The sequence below is a fragment of the Paramisgurnus dabryanus genome, chromosome 18, assembly GCF_030506205.2.
Source record: "Paramisgurnus dabryanus chromosome 18, PD_genome_1.1, whole genome shotgun sequence".
In the NCBI taxonomy this organism is placed as follows: domain Eukaryota; kingdom Metazoa; phylum Chordata; class Actinopteri; order Cypriniformes; family Cobitidae; genus Paramisgurnus; species Paramisgurnus dabryanus.
This window is the reverse complement of record NC_133354.1, coordinates 7,806,247-7,826,728: the sequence shown is the minus strand read 5'-3', so window position 1 is coordinate 7,826,728 and position 20,482 is coordinate 7,806,247. Positions and strand designations below refer to the sequence as shown.

Sequence of the window (20,482 nt, the reverse complement as noted above, 5' to 3'; positions counted from 1 at the left end):
AGGATTGTAAATGTTTTCGTGATACGTTTTGGTAAACCAGAAATGTAAACTAAGTGCATATTTATTTCAAATGAATTTCAAGAAGGAACTGTACAAACAAATAAACGCTGGCACATCAACGCAATTGTGTGTATTTTAACAATTTACATTACAATGAAGAATCCAATTGCATGCACAGATGATTACGAGATGACTTCACGATTCAGGGTTTGAACTGTGGCTTTATTTTCTGTATAGGAGTGAGTGAATCTCTCACACATCACGATTCCGATTCTCCACTAAAGTTGGGGTTAGTGAATGCAGGCTGCCAAGAGATAAAAAAAACATAAGTAAAACATTTCTTCTTGCATTTTTGCACATTTAGGATCAAATTTGAATAGCTGAACATTAAAATAATTAACCGTACCACGTCAATGGTTTTAGTTTCTTGTTTAAAGATGCCGATGCCTCCTGGTTTTACACCCTTCACCCTGAAGATATAGTACATGATGGCGAATATCAGCGCTGCGCACACGATCGCCCCAATAACAGCGCCGGTGATCAGACCGCTGTCTACTGAGATACAAACCACATATAATGCAGATACAAACCTGTGTGTGTGTGTGTGTTTTCTGTTAAACTTACTGTCCGGCGCGTCCGTTGGTATAACTATGTCTCCGTTATCATCTGTTACATAATCTGGACACAAAGAAGAAGGTAAACGTGCTGCAGTTTGGTTTGATATTTGCATTTAATCCTCATGAGTGACATGAACGTACATTGACGGTGTCTGCACACAAAGCCTCTCTTCTGCACGCAGAAGTTGTCGTTCCACCTGCCGTCATGGTACATCTCCACGCAGTTCTCTTTCCCGACATCGCCGTCATGAATGGCCTCGTTGGGTTCTCCGGGAGCCCAGTTTGTAAAGCCTAGTGATGTCAGATCCGTCCAGCTCCATCCAACTACACAAACAAAATCCAAGCACACTTATGCATCGCCTGTGTTTAAGTAACATCTGAAGCAAAGTAGATTTCATATTTAATTGCATAAAAGCAGCGCCAATGATACAAGAACCAACAGTAGCTCTTCACAGAGCTAAACTACATCAAGAGTTGAACTTGATCTTATTTTGTTTGAGGCTCGCTTCTTACATGAACGGTCTTTGGTCAGACCAATCCAGACATTGTGGTACTTTGTGTAGTTGATATTCCTGATGAATTCCACCTCAGCCCGACTGTGGATGGAGGCTAAATCCGCTCCCCTGACCTCTTGGCAGAAGTGTCGCGCCTCCGGCCACGAGAAGCCAACTTTCCCATTATAAACATAATAGCAGTGTCTTCCGTACGGCCACCAGCTCGGCAGACATTTCCCATCGCCTGGAGCGGGTGTAGCCGGAGGCTTTTCTGAAGATGGGTTTGAGACGTGTCAAGGCATTTGTGGTCAAGGCATATGAAAAGTTTGTGCCGTTTCCGAGTTTTACCTGTAGTGATTTTGCAGATGTAGGGTTTGGCCACATCGCAAGCTGTATCGTTCCAGGTGCCTTGAATAAATCGTGACGGGGCGTGCATGCTGACGCAGCCTTCTCCTTTGTGATTGGTCGGTTCACCCGGACCCCAGTGAGTGAAGAATACGGGCCAACCATCCGACCATTTGTAAGAATCGCTGTCAAGCTGTGGAACGACAAAGGCAGATTTAGTTGAGTGTAGGCCGATGCTGAAGCAAAACGTTTTTAAATGTATGTGCTTTTCCCATTCCAGTCCTCGCGTACTCTCTCCCAGAACGTTTTAGATGTATCCTTATATAAAACTCCTAATTCAACGCATCGGCCGCTTTCCAGAATGTTTGAAAACATACCTAACCCTAACATAAAATTACAGCGAAAGCAGAATCCTCCATATGATTTCATGAATCGTTATTGACTCCGGGCCGGATCCACTGCTAAGGGACGGCGCCGCCGAACCTCCGTTGCAGATCAGTTGTGGAGTCCATGGCTATCTGGGGCAGTCGAGCTACGGGAACGCTTTTAACCCCAGAGCACGGTTGTATACGTTACCAGCCGTCGGAGTCCGATCCAGGCGTCTGTCTTGCCCTGCTGCACAGCTCCAGAAATAAAGGCCTGGTCGTAACTCATGTCCACGCTGGCCAGATTTCCACCCTCTTTCACGCAGGCCTGTTGAGCTTCATCCCATGTTTTGGGCTCTGAAATAAGTTTATAACAGTTGCTGTACCAGATGATGTATCCTGATGGACATGGGCTGCGGGTGGGTGGAGGGACGGGAATGCTGCTTGCTGTGAAGAACAGGAAGAGACATCAACACCCACACAATGCATCAGTGGTTAACTGATCACACATAGCTGCTAGATCTATTCAGGAAATTTGATTCCAGATTTTCATTCATGTAAGTACATTTCTTTCTGGAGCACACCCATCCTCGTTCCAGGCTGCATCTCTCATCGTTCCAGCGGCCTGTGATCAGGTGATTGTGGGATATTTCTGTACAGTGTTCCTAAGGAGAAGGTCAATGTAAAACATCCACGATTACATCTTTTATTCTGCATTCAATTAGATACTTTTTGGCATCCCATAACATCTATCAAGACAAGAGACTAAAGACTCATTTCTCACCTGCCCATAAGCATTGTTTGGCTCCTTCTCTGCCCAGTTTGTATATAAAACCGGACTAACTCCATCACTCCACGCAAACTTCCCTTCATGCTGCCTATCGGACAAACCGATCCAGACAGGGTGAAGCAGGTCTCTTAGGTAACTAGCAACGTAATCTGGTGAGAGAGAGGTGGTCAACACTTCACACATCCAGACCAAATGACTTCTACTGTAAATAACAGCATCTCGTACTACTGACTCTGAGCTGTACCCTATACAGAGATGAGAATGTAAGTTTTACCGTTCTCATTTTGATCATCGATGACGGCAAGATCTCCTCCCTGCTGTCTGCACCAATCACGTGCGGATGTCCAGTTTGCCTTGATCTCTGTTTGTTGTTTGTGACTTCCTTTAAATATGTAGCACTTGTTGCGGAATTTCATCCATCCTGTGACAGCAGATTAATGAAAACAAATGTTTCTTCAGCAAAATTATTTCTGCATTCCCAGACAGCAGACGACTCTGGAACAAATCGGTTCAGGACCTGCCGATTTCGGCCCAGATCCAGGGTGGTGGATCATCTGCTGTCTGGGTTTCCAGATTTCCTTGCACATGGTATCATCATGAGTGTTAATGGATGTTTGCCGTATGTCAAGCTGTACCTTCGGGGCAATTTCCTTCCCAGGAGGACGTTGGTGGAGGTGGCGTGTGGTCGTTTCCCGGATATTTCTTACACACATAACCGCCATTAGCCCGACCACAGTTTGCATCATTCCAAGAACCTATTCATAACCCAAACGAATACCAGGAATGACCCTTCTATCTGAAACCGCTTCATTATTTCGAAAGTACTAAAAGGTACCTGGATATCTGTTCATCTCCACACATTGTTCTTCTCCATTGGCATCATTGGGTTCTCCAGGGCCCCAGTTCACAAACGTCACTGGAGACAAATCCAGCCACCTCCAGACACACAGCAATTACACATGAACAAGTGAATAAAAGCAACCAACACTTGAGGACATCTATACTTACAAATATTCTCCACCCGCAACCCCAAACATTCGCAATCCTATCCACGACACAGCTGCCTGACCGGTCCCGACCTAAAAACAGCAGACCAACCATTACAACACTGACAAATCATCCATCCCATCCAATCTTTGATCTGCTGTAACGGTGACTCACGTACCAGACTAACCACATAAGACTGCTCGGCCTCATCAGAGATGGAGACCAGCTGAGCTTTCTCCTCATAACATCTAACAACGGCCGTGTGAAAGTCCACGATATCTGTGTCATTGTAGTAGTAACAGATTTCATTGTGCTTTCTCCAGCCAGGGTTTGATCCACATTCAGGAGCTATGAGACAGTAAATGTTTCAAGGTTTTTCATGGGTGTTTGCTCCAGACATTTGTGAATTTATGCAAGAGGCAGAATGCAGCAGTTACCTGGTACAGGTGACGGCGGTGTTGGGGGTATAATTGGTTTCTTTCCTTTTGGGATCATGCAGATCCAGTCCTGATGGGCGTCGCAGTTCAGGTCGTTCCACCAGGATGTGCCGTTTTCTGTGGTCACCATCTCCACGCAGTTTTCTCGCCCGCCATGGTTGTTTGGTTCATTGTGACCCCAGTTCGTGTGGCTGACCGGCGTCCCATCGCTCCAGTGGTAACCTTGGAGAGGAACGGTTTTGGATATTGTTAAAAATGAAATACTCTGACTATATCTTGAGATTAAAATCAACTTGCTGCTGCTTCCTGAACCTAACAATAATTGTTTGACTGGTTAGTTAAAAGTCCTTTACAAAAGCAAATCATCACATAAGACGCAATTTTCATGTGATAAACGGACCTCCTTCCGTAGGGTTGAGACTCAATCCGATCCACTTGGTTTTTCCCTTCGAGTATTTGGACAGGAAGATTTCTTCTTCAGCATTGTGGATGCTCACCAGATCGGCCCCACGGGCACGGCAGTCTTCACGGGCGCCCTGCCAGCTCTTCTTCAGTGTAAAGTCCACAGTGAACATCTACAACGGGAAATAAACACAAATTGTTTCAAAGTGCTTTTTGTATTAAAGGAGTAGTCCACTTTAAAGATGGGGTCCATTGACTTTTTATAGTAGGAAAAAAAATACTATGGTAAGTCAATGGGCCCCATCTATAAAGTGGACTACTCCTTTTAGGCCTCGTGATTACTTAATGAACTTTGTGTAAACACAGCTCATAGGTATCACAGAAAATCTTTTTTGGTTTTGAAACCTTGACTCTTTAAAACCCCTGTATACGGGTCATTCCACAGAAACATCCAATTTTGGTATGGCAAGATTTCTTTTTCTAACATTTAAACTTAGACCACATTATTAGATTACCCATTTACTTTGAGTACACATAAATGACAGCTTAATGATTTTTTTTGTGTGTGTGTACATGTACTTAAAGACTGCATACACCATGTTTTTTTCACTGGTGTTGCATTACTTCTTTAGCAATATTAAAGGTGTTTATGAAATATTCTATTTGTTTTAAAGCTTAATAAAAAGAATTCCATGAATTTAGCAGAATTCAATTAATTTAAAATTAACGTCATGTCACATGTGAAAGATTTTATTTATTGTGAAAGGAAAAAAACACCGTAACATCAGTGACATCATAAATCACCAGTCACTGGTGTTACACATAAGGAAGGTAACACCAGTGACAATTTTCATGAAAACTGTTTTTTACAAAATCGCTGCTGCAAAGAATGTTGTCAATCATTGTATACTCACTAAATTAAGTAGTTTTAATCCGTTTGTATTCTAGTTTTCTGCTATTATTTTCACACCCCACACCCGCTCTGGCCATCTCAACACACAGCCATCAACACCCCCCTCCCCTCCCTCCCCCCTCCTGCACTTCAGATCAGTGAGAGGGATGTATGCAGTGTCTTCAGGAAACAGAAGACAAGGAAAGCCAAAGGCCCAGACGGTGTTTCACCAGCCTGTCTCAAAGCCTGTGCTGGCCAGCTGTCATCCATCTTTACACTGATTTTCAACAGATCACTGGAGCTGTGTGAAGTCCCCTGCTGCTTCAAACGCTCCACCATCATCCCTGTACCAAAGAAACCAAAAATCACTGGACTAAATGACTACAGACCTGTTGCTCTGACATCTGTGGTTATGAAGTCATTTGAGAGACTGGTGCTGGCCTACCTGAAGGACATAACTGGACCCCTCCTGGACCCCCTGCAGTTTGCTTATCGAGCAAACAGGTCTGTGGATGATGCAGTCAATATGGGTCTGCATTATATCCTACAACATCTGGACAAACCAGGGACATATGCAAGGATCCTGTTTGTGGACTTCAGTTCGGCCTTTAACACTATTATCCCGGATACCCTCCTGAATAAACTGACCCAGCTCTCTGTACCCACCTTCATCTGTCCGTGGATTACCAGCTTCCTGACAGACAGGCAGCAGCTAGTGAGGCTGGGAAAACTCACATCTAGGACCCTCACCATCAGCACTGGAGCTCCTCAGGGCTGCGTTCTCTCCCCACTGCTCTTCTCCCTCTACACAAATGACTGCACCTCTAAACACCCCTCTGTTAAGCTCCTGAAGTTTGCAGACGGCACCACAGTCATCGGTCTCATCCGGGACGGAGACGAGTCTGCTTATAGACTGGAGGTTGAACAGCTGGCTGTTTGGTGCAGTCTTAACAATCTGGAGCTGAACACGCTCAAAACAGTAGAGCTGATAGTGGACTTTAGGAGAAACCCCCCTGCACTCCCCCCACTCAGCATCATGAACAGCACTGTGGAGGCAGTGGAGTCATTCAGGTTCCTGGGCACCATCATCTCTCAGGACCTGAAGTGGGACAATCACATTGACTCCACTGTGAAAAAGGCTCAGCAGAGACTGTTCTTCCTTCGTCAGCTGAGGAAGTTTAACCTGCCACAGGCGCTGCTGACACAATTTTACTCAGCTGTTATCGAGTCAGTTCTGTGCACTTCTATAACTGTTTGGTTTGGGTCAGCCAGCAAATCAGATATTAGAAGACTGCAACGGATTGTCAGGAAAGCTGAAAGGATTATTGGTGTGCACCTGCCCAGCCTTCAGGACTTGTACAATGCCAGAGTGAAGAAACGGGCAGGTAACATCATCACAGACCCCTCTCACCCCGGACATAACCTTTTTGCACTACTGCCCTCAGGCAGACGTTACAGATCGTTGTGCACTAAAACATGTAGGCATAAGAACAGTTTTTTCCCCAACGCTATCTCCAGCTTAAACTGTTAAACATAGCAATCACCCCTGTTTATGTTCACTTTTACTGCTGAGAGTAAAAAACTGGTTCTGTGTGTGTATATATATATATATATATTCTATTCATCCTGCTGTATATACAATACAAATCTCTATGTCTATGGATCCAAATGTATACCACATTGGTATTATTATTTATTTTATTTTACTTACTTATTTGTTATTACTTACTTTCTTAGTTTTACTTTTAAAATGTTACTTATGTTCTCATTTGATATGTATGTATGTACCAAGAGCTACTGAAAACCACAACAAATTCCTTGTGTGCTTGTGCACACCTGGCAAATAAAACTCATTCTGATTCTGATAAAGGAGGTCATACCAGTGACTTAAACTAAAAGCTTCATATAAAATCATGAGATAAATGAGAAGAGTTCTGATAACTGAAAAGAGACAGTGGACTTACCATGGGCTAGGAAGTCAAGTGATGTCATCAGTGTGATTTTTATTTAAAAATAAGAGCTTTTTTGTTAGACGGTAACACCAGTGACACAACTCCAGGGAACCACTACTTTCATTATACATTTTATAATATTTATTTAGCATTTTGTTAATAACTTACATCATATATTTGATAGTTATGGACACATTATTGTATTTTAAATGGAAGAAAACACATTGAGATCATGTTTTTGATCTTAAAATAAAGCATTTTGGGGATGAGCACTTCTGTGGTGCTTGGAATTCGAATTAATTATTAAAAATCAAACATTGCTACATTGATGGCTCAAGAAGGTGTAATTGTTCAAATAACATATTGTTTCAAGTGTAATATTTCTGTACAGGCTAGGGACAGAAAAATAGACATTTCCGTAGAATGACCCATACCTTGAAACCGTTAACCGGCCCATAAAGCCCTAAATGACCTTCTTACCCTGTAACAGTTCCTGAAGTGAGGTTCTGCACTCCAGCCGCTCTCACATCCTGTGGCTGGAGGTGGGGTCGGAGGTCGCGTGGGCGGAGCTATGCCGTTGCGAGGAGCTTCGCACACAAATGGGAACGATTCCTCGCACTGCTTATTATTCCAGAATCCTGCCAGTGGTCTTGTCGCCATGGTGACACACGATCCGCCGTGGTTATCTAGAGAAGTGTATCTAGACTTATTTGACCCTAAATTGATGGCATTATTTATTTCTGAAAGCCACAGATATGCTCATAATTGATGCCCTCCATAAAGTCATTTACCTGGCTGGTTTCGGCCCCAGTTGGTGTAAGTTAGTAAAGCATCGTTGTCCCAGTAATAATCCACACCCACAATCCCTCCTCTTGCCCGCAAGCCAATCCACCAGTCACCAGAATATCGACCCATCAGGGCTGTGAAATGAGCCTGTTCGTACCTGCGGAGGCAAATGGAGCCTAGTTTTTAGCCAATGTGGGCACTTCTTGTAGTTTGAATCGTTAAGACTCACTAGACCTTTACTAGCTCACGCTCAGTCTATGACTTTAAATAACAGGAGCCAGATCCTGACATCACACTCACAGGTCCATGATGTGCAGCAGTGAACTGTTTTTACTTCCACAGAATGCTTTTGCGTCCTCCCGGCTTCTGGCCGTCTCTTCAAACCAGTAGCAGGAGTATTCAAAAACATCCCATCCCTGCACAACAGAGTTTTTCATGTCATTACATGTTGAGACAGCAGAGAAGCAACTTTTTGCTGAAGCCGAGGGTTTAGTGCAGAAGTAAGACTGACCTGTGGACAGCCGTAAATAGTAGGCCTAACGGATGGCAAAGGATAGTGACCTTTAGGCATTTTACAAATGTACGTGTTTAACTCTGTGCAAGTCACATCATTCCATCGTCCCGTCTACAACACAAACACATGAAAACATCATTAAAGAGTAACTAAACCTAAACTATTCTTAGTTAATGATTTGTTAGAATGATGCTTTATTAGTGCTGTTCATTGAGTTTCGTAAGTTTTTTGACATTTGGTTGTAAAGTGTTTCAATGCTACAATATATGGTGTAAAAACGTCTAAGTGCTGCCCTCTTCAGGTTGAACGGTGGCTACTGCAGTTGAATTTTCCTGTTGGAGGTTACAGTACTGCGTGATGTAAGCGGTACGATCCTACGTAAGCAGGTTCAAGTTTACAATGGCCTTGGTACGACCTCAGTTTGTCATCTCTATCTCCGTTGGGGTCTGCCCACTTTTCTTGCATTTTTCAAATATTGCCAGTGGGTGGAGTCAGGCTCTGACCAGGGGTTTAGTTACTCTTTAATTGGTACTTTAATAACGTTCTCGTGTTTCAATGGAAACTGCCAGTAAGAGTCCAATACCTGATGAAACATTTCCACACAGTCCTCACTGAAGCCAAAGTGATTGTTGGGTTCACCAGGAGCCCAGTGTGTGAACGTGACTTCATGATGATCAGACCACGAGAACAAACCCGAGAAGCTCAGATCGTTCAGACCGATCCAAACGTCACTGGTGGCTGTTGGATGGAAAATTGACTTTTAATCACACAAATTTGTTTTTATACATTGTGAGGATGCAATGACTTTTAAACTGTACTAACTGTATATTCTAACCCTCACCGAAACCTTTATGTACATTTTCAAATAAACATTTAGTTTGTTTATCAATCAGCTTTTATCATGGGAACTACTGGCCAGTCCCTACAATCGACTGTGGGTGATCAAGACTTTTAAGACTTAATGTAGAGACATTTGGTCCCCACTACATACAGTAAAAGCATACAGTACCCATGTAGAGGTAACTCTCCAGCCAGCTCTGTTCTGTAATAGACATCACTGACACCAGATCAGCTCCCAAACGCCTGCAGGCCGTTCGAGCTTCATGCCATGTTTTCTTTTCTCCAAATGGCTTATAGCAGAATTCTCCAAACTCAAACCAGTCTGGACCAGAACATCTGAGCTCTGAGAGAGAGATTGAGAGAGAGACCCAAAGACAGAAAGAGAGAGAGAGAGAGAGAGAGACTGTTACTATCAGAGTTATCGTTATGATTATAATTAATGGTGTTGTGTCTGGTAAAGAAAATTCAGTCTCACCACCATCAGCAAACTGGTAAGACACAGAGTAAACCCCATCAAATCTGAGACAAAACGCATTTCACTGCGACACCCATATAACATAAAGCACACTTTTTATTTCTTTCATCTTTTTATGTCATTTCTTTATTGCAGGGCAAATGAAGTGAGACGTACTGTCGAGATATAATGCCGTTCTTAGTTGATCCGGCGTAAAAGTTCTGACCCGGAGCTTTCAGCAGGGTGCAGTCGCCTCCATTGTCGTTCAGAACCACACCAGCATGGATGGCAGCAGCACAGATGTTTGAATCCTGCACAAATAGCAAATAACCAACGCTAAACTAATCTATGTGCTTCACTTGTTATATTAAAATGTATAACACTCTTACCCCGCGATACATATCTGTCCCATACACAGCGTACGGCTGTCTGGCACAACCAGCAGGACAGTGAACACTAAAACAAACACAAAATCCAATGGTTTAAAGTGCACACATATCACACAACACATTTCACACTGACATAACTACATATATACATATATCAGACTTAAGCCTATATAATATTTCATTCAAAGAATCTACATTTACATCAATCGGTCTGTGGCATGGTCGAGGTTAGGCTTCGCACTGCAAGAAACGGCATCTGTGTAGAAAATCATAAAAAAAAACGATGAGCAAGAACTTTTAACAAATTCATCATTGGTTCATTGGATTAATTATACATTTCTTAATCTTGAGTATTTGTCGCTCACAGTCCGGTATGCAGCCCAGAACATCCAGACGCAATCCTGCTTGAGTTTTCCACTCCAGCGGTAGAAGCCGAATGTACTGAGCTGAGATCGGCGTCCCCAACAACCGTGTTTCTCGAGTATTTCTGTCCACAGATCCTGGATAATCCTGTGACCAAACCATCACATTTCATCACTTATGAGATCACACACAGAGTTTTCTTTTAATAAAGCAAATGAAAACACATTATGGTATCAAATGTGTTGTGTATTTATTTGTCTAAACCTGTGAGGTCCAAAACCTCATCACTATTTAACATTCTCCAGTCAAACCTGTTAGTAAAACGGATCTAAATGCTCCCAAATGATTGTCGTTGATGTGTGTGTGTGTGTGTGTGTGTGTGTGTGTGTGTGTGTGTGTGTGTGTGTGTGTGTGTGTGTGTGTGTGTGTGTGTGTGTGTGTGTACCTGGTAATTATCACGTTGTGGGGACCAATTGTCCCCACAAAGATAGGAATACCAGTGTTTTTGTGAATTCGTGGGCACATTTTGATGTCCCCATGAGGAAACAAGCTTATAAATCAAACAAGATGATGTTTATTGAAAATCTAAGGTACAAGAAAGGTTTTTGTGATGGTTGGGGTTAGGGAATGGGGCAGGTAAGGGGAATAGAATATACAGTTTGTATGGTATAAAATGCATTACGTCTATGGAATGTCCCCACAAAACATGGAAACCAGTGTGTGTGTGTGTGTGTGTTTGTGTGTGTGTGTGTGTGTGTGTGTGTGTGTGTGCGTGTGCGTGTGTTTGTGTGTGTGTGTGTGTGTGTGTGTGCGCGTTTGTGTGTGCTCACCCCTCCGTCACTGGTGTATTCTGTCCAAGTGACACCATCTGTGCTGGTCTGGATCTTAAACTTTGTAACCCAGTGATCTGATGATGGGCAGCCCTGAACTACCACACCGGTGATCTTCTTTAAGTGACCCACATTCACCTGAATCCAGGAGTTTGCTAAGACATACAGCATGAGTTTGAACGTTAGGAAGGAGAAAGTCTTGCAGTACATTGCCTGACTATCAAACCCACGTCGAGCATGATGTTGACCGGTCGTGCTACGGTATTATTATTACAGAGGTGGAGCCTAACATTTCATGGTTTACTTGAGAAAACACTAATTAAATGAAAAAGACGTACCAGAGCTGGAGGGCATCCAGCAAGAGTTTCCATTCAGTCGAGCTTTATCCGGTCCTTTCCCACTTAGAGACGATGACGCCGAGAGCATTGAATTGGTGATGTTTCCATCTTCAACACCTAGACCCCTCAGACAAACTGAAAATAATGCACACACGTCATATACAGAAGCACATTTATGAAGCACAACAGGATTTTTTTCCCTGATTCAGGCTCACTCCGTGGAAATGCAAATTTTCTCTTACCGTTTTGTTCACAGCTGTAAATCACCTCCAGGTACTTGGAGACGGTAGGGCAGGGGTCAGTGTCCGAGTGTGCGTACAGAAAACAAAAAGCTCTGTTGTCACAGCTCTTCCTGGCCACAGGTAAGGTTCCTTCAACGGTGCACGTACCTAATAACATCCAGTCGTTACGTCAGTGAGTCGGTAAGAAAAACGTTCAGTTGTTCTCTGATGCCAGTGTTGTGATTTACCCGAGGCTCCGTCTCCATAGGGGCAGATCTTGTTGCTGCGGCGACCATAAAAGGCCGACTGGATGTTGATGACGCTGTCGGTGGGGCAGTGAAGCACCATGCTAGAGTCCTGACATGTATACGCTGTGAAGAAACCTTAAGCAAAACGAAAGCAAAAAATTGCTCATAAATGCTTTGGGGGAGCGTAACGGTTAGATAAGGATTTCACAGGAAATGTACCTTCGTGTGGTGGAGGAGGTTCAGGTGTGTTTCCTGAGAAAAAAAGTGTGGCATTTGTTCAGAAATCCCTAAAACAGGGCAAAATTTTCATCTATACGTATAAACGACGCATATGAACAAACCACGCCGCTTGCAGATATATCCTCTCTTATGGTCACAGTTATCGTCGTTCCACAATCCAGAGCTGATCAAAATGGACAAGCAATCTTCACCAAAATAATCGTCTGGGTTTCCTTTAAATGTCAATGGGAAGATCCTCATCTATATTGCATTTGATTTGGATTCAATTCAACTCAGATAAATCATTTGACACCTGCTTTTTATTGTAAAAGTATCACCTGTGGCCCAGTTTATAAAGCGGAAGGGAGAGCCGTCCGTCCACGTCCACCCCCCCTCTGTGATGGCATCATGAGCGCCCATCCACAGAGAAACTCCAGTGGGCACAGTCTGGATTTGAGCTGTCAGTCAAACGAGACCTCAGTGAACATTCAAAGGACCACGTGCCGATTTTTCAACCGTTTGAAAATTAATTGTCAGATCCATGACTGAATACTAACCTTGTATGAAGCCTTGCTCGAAGGGCTCAGTGATGCTGATCAGATCTCCGCCTTGATTTAAACAATCTGCCCGAGCGTCAGCCCAGCTTCTCATGGACAGAGAGTTAAACAGGTAGCAGTAGTCGTTGAACGGGTCAGCAACCCACGAGCCGCACTTCTCATTCCAGCCTGACAGGAAAAAGTAAATCAAATCAATGATCCATGATCTCACGACCTTTCGGTTTGTTGTCTGATTGTCATTTAATCGGCCATATGTTGATCCAAAATCACAAGCCTTTCTCTCACAGATCACCTGAGGAGGACAGCCTCAGTCACTCCAGACAGATAGACAAGGTCATACAGGTTTGAGTAAATAATGGCAGAAAGTACAATTATCCTTAAGAAAGATGAAAATAATACCTGGACCAGCTGTTGCTGGTGGTCCTTGACCTTTTGCTAAAAAACAACAATAACACAAGGGTATGAAATCACATGGAAGCAAAGAATAAACTTAAGTATCGACATAAATTACTGTAACTGTTGATTCATCTAACCCTTCTGACAGATGAAAGGGTACGTGGCTGTGCAGGGCAGATCGTTAAGTTTTCCTGTATCCTGATGTTCTGTTCCTCGAATGTGGACACAATCTTCATTCCCCTGCCAGTTATCAGGCTGCGTTGGTTCCCAGGGCAGGAAATTCTATAGACAGAACTGATCTGAGGATGCTGTTTGATACTTTACACCAAAGCATTTCACTGGGATCATGATGTTGTTGACGTATTAAGCTTGATGAGGATCCAACATCAAATGAATACCAAATGTGTTGAGGTGGACTTACTGTTTGAGTCCCATCTGTCCAGACAAACGTTCCCTCTCGGTCGATGTCATTAAGACCCACCCAGGAGGATCTGCTCATGTGGGCTGTGAGATAACACAACACCTAACATTATACTGTCTATACTGCACACATCCATCAATATCACTTGAGCGTCTGTAGGTTTACAGTCTGTTTTTCCTCATGAATAAAAACACACCCCATTAACAGATCAATGCGATGGTGAAATCTGTTGTCTCACCTGTCAAGAAACTGATTGTCTCCTGTTTGTGGATGCTAACCAGATGACCGTTCTGAGCCACGCAGTAACTTTCTGCCTCCTGCCACGTCATGACGGATTCGCTCTCAAAGTGATAGCAGAGGTTTTCGAAGAGCAGATATCCTTCATCACAGTGAGAGTCTGCAGAAGAAAATCCATTACATCTACATTCTTTCTGTTCCAGTGGTTTCAATCCATCGTATCTGACTGACACACTCGTTTCAGTTCACAAAGCTAATGACATGAAACATATACCCATACAAAATGTATAAAGCTGGATCTGAAAACCTAAATAAACCATCTCAAATAAACCTAAAACTAAATATCATATGCTGAATAGCTAAACCTAATGGTTAGAGAGTTGGGCATACAACCCAAAGGTCACCAGTTCAAGTCTCACCGCTGGGAGGTTGCTCCCCGGGCGCTGTGATGATAGCTGCCCACAGCTCTGTGTGTGTGTGTTTACTACTCACTTGGATTGGTTAAATGTAAAGTTCACATTTTATGTATGGGTTTCATATACACATTAGGGCTTTTCACACTGCACTTAAGCCTGGGTTATCTTCGTTCTAACCCATGCTTTTAACCCTAGGTTAAGGATCGTTTCACACTTGTAATTAGAATATAAGTGGGGTTATCCATAAAATTAACCCAGGGTTATTTAGAAGTGGGGTTATCCCTAAAATTAACCCAGGGTAATTTAGAAGTGGGGTTATCCCTAAAATTAAACCAGGGTAATTTAGAAGTGGGGTTATCTCTAAAATTAAACCAGGGTCATTTAGAAGTGGGGTTATCCCTAAAATTAAACCAGGGTAATTTAGAAGTGGGGTTATCCCTAAAATTAACCCAGGGTAATTTAGAAGTGGGGTTATCCCTTAAATTAAACCAGGGTAATTTAGAAGTGGGGTTATCCCTAAAATTAACCCAGGGTCATTTAGAAGTGGGGTTATCCCTAAAATTAACCCAGGGTAATTTAGAAGTGGGGTTATCCCTAAAATTAACCCAGGGTAATTTAGAAGTGGGGTTATCCCTTAAATTAAACCAGGGTAATTTAGAAGTGGGGTTATCCCTAAAATTAACCCAGGGTCATTTAGAAGTGGGGTTATCCCTAAAATTAACCCAGGGTAATTTAGAAGTGGGGTTATCCCTAAAATTAACCCAGGGTAATTTAGAAGTAGCGTTATCCCTAAAATTAACCCAGGGTAATTTAGAAGTGGGGTTATACCTAAAATTAAACCAGGGTTATTTAGCAGTGGGGTTATCCCTAAAATTAACCCAGGGTAATTTAGAAGTGGGGTTATCCCTAAAATTAACCCAGGGTTATTTAGGAATGGGGTTATCCCTAAAATTAACCCAGGGTAATTTAGAAGTGGGGTTATCCCTAAAATTAACCCAGGGTTATTTAGGAATGGGGTTATCCCTAAAATTAACCCAGGGTAATTTAGAAGTGGGGTTATCCCTAAAATTAACCCAGGGTTATTTAGGAATGGGGTTATCCCTAAAATTAACCCAGGGTTATTTAGAAGTGGGCTTATCCCTGAAATTAACCCAGGGTAATTTAGAAGTGGGGTTATCCCTGAAATTTACCCAGGGTTATGAAACCCTGCTCTAAAGCAAAGTTATCACCGCATTTGTGGGCTTAACCCTGCATTGCGGTGCCAAACCCATGCAGTGTAAAATAAAGTGGGGTTTTAATGTTATGGCCATAATTAAACCCAACTGAAGCAGCTCATCGCGGTGTTCAGGGTTGCTTGATAATTACAGACAGGTGTATGAGCTGGGTTTCAAACTCCTGACCCAGGGTGTAGTTATGCAAAGTGTGAAACGTCAGATTATAAATTCCCAGGGTTATATCTCAACCCATGGTTAAATATGAACAGTGTGAAACCTGAAACAAACAGATAACCACGAATTCCCTTAATCCGGGATTTAGAATAACCCGGGGTTAACTATTTCTAGTGTTAAAAGCACTACTAATCTTTTAGTTTGAACGGTGGATGGATGTTTTACCTGGGGCTGTCGTGGGCTTCACGTTTTGACCTCCAGGCATCTTGCAGATATATCCAAGATTTTTAAAGCAGTTGGTGGTTTCCCATTTCCCAGCATAGTTTCCTGTATAGAAATGAAGTGACGACCCAGCAGCTGGCAGTAACTACAGTAAATCTCTCTCTGCATTGAGTAAATAAACTGAACATCAATCTTACCCGTGTAAATCTGGCCACAGTCCCACTGGTTCGCTGTGTTTTTTGGAAAATTTGGGCTCCAGTTTGAAAACGTGACTGCAGTTTTGTCCACCCACCTAAAGGTCCCATCTTGATCTTTGTCTGATGTTCAAATTTAAGACGGACAAAACCAAAACAAGTGACTCGATGTGTTGTTCATGTAGTACAGATAACCATGTAGAAAGAATGACTTAATGTTTAAAATAAAGAGCATTTGAAACCTTTATATTGCTTTTGTTTAGACTTAAGAAACATTTGCAAGAACAGCGTGTATCTTAATACCGTGGGTTCTAGCATTTTTCAGTATTAGTGACATTGTTTCTTTTCCTTATGTTTTTTGTTACATCTCCACTCCTAAAATGCATTTTCTACATGACATTTACATTACATTCAGTCATTTAGCAGATGCTTTTATTCAAAGTGACTTAAAAATGAGGTAACAATAGAAATGACTAAAATCAACAACAACAAAAAAAGTGCAGTCTTATATAACTTAAAACAGTACACAAAGCCATTAACACTTTTTTGTTTTAAAATTTTGAAATATATATGGAAAGGGTAGGAAAGGAGAAATAGAAATAAGTGCTATTGCAGGGTCAGGTGTTGCATTTTCTGCAAAAGTGTGAAAGCGCTTTAGAAATCATTTGAATTAAACACGTGTTGTTGTACCTGAAATCCCAATCCACAGATCGGGTAAATCAGTCTGGTGAAAATCAGGTAACTGTGCATTAATGAAGAACTGCTCCTCTTCACTGCAAATAAAACAAACATAGAGACGCACACACACATCACATTACCAGAATGCATTTTAAAGATTAGACTCAAAAATAATCTCTCACTATCAGTCTCACTTTTTGATGGTCAGTAAGTTTCCACCCATGTTAAAGCACTGCGTCTGAGCCAAATACCAGCTGGTCAAGAGGTTACGATTACTGACCAACCAGTAACAGTTTCCAGCGAAACTCAACCATCCCGCAGGACAAATAGCTGGAATGAAATAAAAATATAAGAAAACTTACATTTACACAGAATTTAATGTGTATGAGATGCCCATGTGAAATGATAAAGACAAAATCATATAAACTCAGGGGCGTCAGTTTGTGTTGAAAAGTGGTGGCGACAAAAGATCAGATGAAAAACATTACATTATTTTGCTCATCAAGATAAACCATCTTGATTTAAGAATGTTTTGATATTTCTACTGAAAACAAGACAAAAATACTAAGAAAGTCATTTTTGCAGTGTAAGTCGCACAGGTACTGTTTGATTTTTCAGAACATTTTAACCAAATGCTTTCAAAAAGTGGTGGGGACATGGCCCCAGTGTAAATGACATCTATGTATAAACTACTACAGTATCACATCTTAAATCATGAGGATCTTACTGTTCAACGCTCTCTTGCACATGTATGGTCGCTCATAACGGCACACGTGTGTTCTCCATTTCCCATAATCCTCTCCTGCTTCTTTTATCATAGTGGCACACACACCATTCTGTTTGTCACTGTGTCACACACACACACAAGCACACAAAGACACAAACACACACATGCTTCTGTTTCACTGTAAACTCTCCAGTAAAGAAAATAAAGCTAAAACTATAAGTCTCACGTGAGGTCTGGTTGTCCTTCTGGCCAGTTTGTGTAGGTGGAAGTACTTGCGTCAGACCAGGTGAAAGTCGTGGCATTCGGTTGTATTTGACAGGAAAGAGTTGTGCATTTCTGTGAAAATAGGCAAGTATGACCAGTCGCAAACAGATGGGAAAACCAGGCCGTCTCATAGTTACTGAGAGAGAAAACCTAAGCAGAGGCGATGAACTAATAATGACTCTCACAAGGGTGGAAAAGCCGATCCAGAGGTCAAAAAACGATGGGTCCAGTCGGCCCATGACATACTGCTCCTCTTGAGAAGATGTGATTGACACTAAGTCTCCGCCCCCTCTGACACAGTCACTGCGAGCCGCCGCCCAGCTCTTCTTAAGCCCCGCCCTTAGCTTATAGCAGTTTGAGCCGAAGGGCTCCCAGCCGTTTCCAGTGTCACAGAGTGGGGTCGGGTTAGCTAGAGAGACAGAAAATATGACATCAATATCTTTAAAAAAAAGGTACATGCTAAAGTGTGGCTATACTGTATGTACGGTTTGGTCGTTTACAAATATACTGTCGTCTGGCTGTACAGACTTCATCGTTCCATCTGCCTTGACTGGAACCTTGAACCTGCCCACAATCTTCATTATCAGCCCAGTTATCAGGCTGACCCTCGTTCCAGTACCTAAACACATACACACACACACGCACGCACACGTTTGTTTGAAACAGAGAACTCAGCGTGTTTAAAGGTAAGTTAAAATAAAATGAGATAGCCAGGATTTAATAAACATGCCCTAGAAAAAGACATTACTGGGTGTGAGACAAATCAATTGCACTGGCATGTCACAGCAAGTTATTTTCAGTTGAGACAGCTCAAACATGGGTTTTAATCTAGGACTAACTCTTAATCCTTGTCTGTGAAACCAGGGGTTTGTTTCTTACGAGAGGTAGGGGTAGTAAACATTCCCATCACTCCATTCCCAGTTTCCCTCTGAAGCAACATCATTCAGTCCTATCCAATAGAGGGAAGTTGTGATCTGCGTGCTGACCCACGTCTGAAGAAAACAGAGACGTGACAGATGTTTCATCTCTAATAAATATTAATCTCATATTCATAGTATATGTGTGTGTGCATGTGTGTGCGTGTGTGTCTCACCCGCTCATGTAGGTCCTGAATACTTATCAGATTACTTCCTTTATTGACACAATCCTCCAAAGCATCATGCCATGACTTCATATCAGAGGAGAAGAAATAGCATTTGTCATTATACGGTCTCCAGCCTTCCTCACATTGACCAAAGCCTGAGAAATAATCATACGTTTATATCTCACAGTTAATCGTCAAAGAAAGACTTACATAAAAATGAATAACTCATTCAGCAATATTTACATGGGGATGAAGATTGGGCAACTGAGGGGATTTATGTTTAGTTCATGCAAGGTTTTTGCATCAGGTGTTTAATAACACAATGGCTATAAAAATCCCATGACAAAGATGTAAGGAGCAAACATTGGAGTCATGTGAACTGCTAATGTTTTACTGCAAACAGTCAATAAACAATGGTCATAAACAATCACGCTCTAACAATTATTCTGTCCATTTACTCGATTGTCTACCATAAATATTTCAGAAAGATCAGAAAACATGGTCGGGATGGGACTAGACTAGTCTTAGACTAAAATAAACGTAAGAGCTGTCCAAACTGAAAACAATTTGCACTGACATATCTTAAAATACATCAGTGCCCTTTGTTTTGCCTCAAAATGCACATAAGTAATATTTGTAGTAAGGCATGTTTGTTAAAACTAGTTATATTTCCTAATTGAACCAAGGCCTAGTCCTGGTTTAAGATAATCCCTGTCCACCAGCCCTAAGCTTTCTTTCATTAGTTGTAGCGAATACAGACATGCTGGGTGTTTTATTTAAGTATAAACTATTCTGGAGTCTTGTCTTTCGTTTAATTTCTGTAGATTTAAAGATCCATTGAAAGTCATTTCATAAATCTATTATTATTAATCCATCTCCCCAGTAAACACATGTTTATTTGAGGAGACACAGAGGAGTATAATACACTTTAACTTACCCGAGTGGATGAGACCAATGAGACTGAAGATAAAGAGAAACATTGTGTGATCATTTAAAGCTTCATCTGTGTGTGTGATGATGTAAAATAATAGAAGAGACCAAAAAAAAAAACAAATAATAATGTTCTCTGAATCACTTTAGAGCGACAGCTTGTGATTTTAGTTTCCTCTCATTCCTCTTCTCCTCCAGATATCTGAGCATCAACATAAACTCAAGTTTCTTTTCATTCCCATCAGAGTCCAAAGCTTAAACTGTAAAACATCGAAACACATGATGCTGCAAAACACCTCCTTAAAATCCTTTACAGTCATTTGACATCAAACAAACCGAACATACAGCAGAACGCCACTATACTTTAAAAAAAGTATAGTGTGAAAAGTGCCATATAAATTGAATTGAAATATCTTTAAAAAGATTTTATAGGTAAAAGTTTTTATTTCCCAAAACTCAGCTTTCTCATTTTATTTCCAATGAAT

The 20,482-nt window shown here is 41.9% G+C and overlaps 1 protein-coding gene across 1 annotated transcript; it reads right to left on the bottom strand.

Annotated features, from left to right (window-relative positions):
• Positions 1-43: 43 nt before the first annotated feature.
• On the bottom strand, positions 44-20,207 carry LOC135721330 (C-type mannose receptor 2). The gene is made up of 51 exons (XM_065243517.1): positions 20,143-20,207; positions 20,005-20,027; positions 19,077-19,222; positions 18,863-18,975; positions 18,469-18,602; positions 18,169-18,392; positions 17,946-18,055; positions 17,720-17,838; positions 17,187-17,322; positions 17,005-17,087; positions 16,318-16,437; positions 16,124-16,225; positions 14,096-14,254; positions 13,858-13,940; positions 13,574-13,718; positions 13,440-13,475; positions 13,041-13,208; positions 12,822-12,941; positions 12,606-12,716; positions 12,484-12,516; positions 12,265-12,399; positions 12,038-12,184; positions 11,796-11,930; positions 11,458-11,612; positions 10,630-10,774; positions 10,466-10,520; positions 10,265-10,331; positions 10,053-10,186; positions 9,897-9,940; positions 9,591-9,764; positions 9,165-9,319; positions 8,579-8,692; positions 8,368-8,483; positions 8,073-8,224; positions 7,762-7,967; positions 4,436-4,610; positions 4,036-4,257; positions 3,777-3,946; positions 3,620-3,690; positions 3,447-3,547; positions 3,247-3,366; positions 2,886-3,032; positions 2,606-2,760; positions 2,387-2,486; positions 2,033-2,268; positions 1,460-1,649; positions 1,131-1,382; positions 759-941; positions 625-678; positions 407-552; positions 44-304 (listed from the first exon to the last, which is right to left on the bottom strand). The coding sequence occupies exons 1-51, from the start codon at positions 20,205-20,207 to the stop codon at positions 260-262; spliced, it is 6,531 nt and encodes a 2,176-aa protein (XP_065099589.1). The 3' UTR covers positions 44-259.
• Between the last annotated feature and the right edge of the window lie 275 nt (positions 20,208-20,482).

What these genes read in the sequence shown, in the direction of transcription:
- LOC135721330 (XM_065243517.1), bottom strand. Translation starts at nt 20,207, where the DNA reads ATGCTCAGATATCTGGAGGAGAAGAGGAATGAGAGGAAACTAAAATCA. An exon ending in AGTCTTATGTGGTTAGTCTG is followed by an intron (nt 3,691 to 3,776) that starts GTACGTGAGTCA and finishes TGCTGTTTTTAG; the next exon opens with GTCGGGACCGGTCAGGCAGC. An exon ending in CAAACAATGCTTATGGGCAG is followed by an intron (nt 2,487 to 2,605) that starts GTGAGAAATGAG and finishes CCTTCTCCTTAG; the next exon opens with GAACACTGTACAGAAATATC.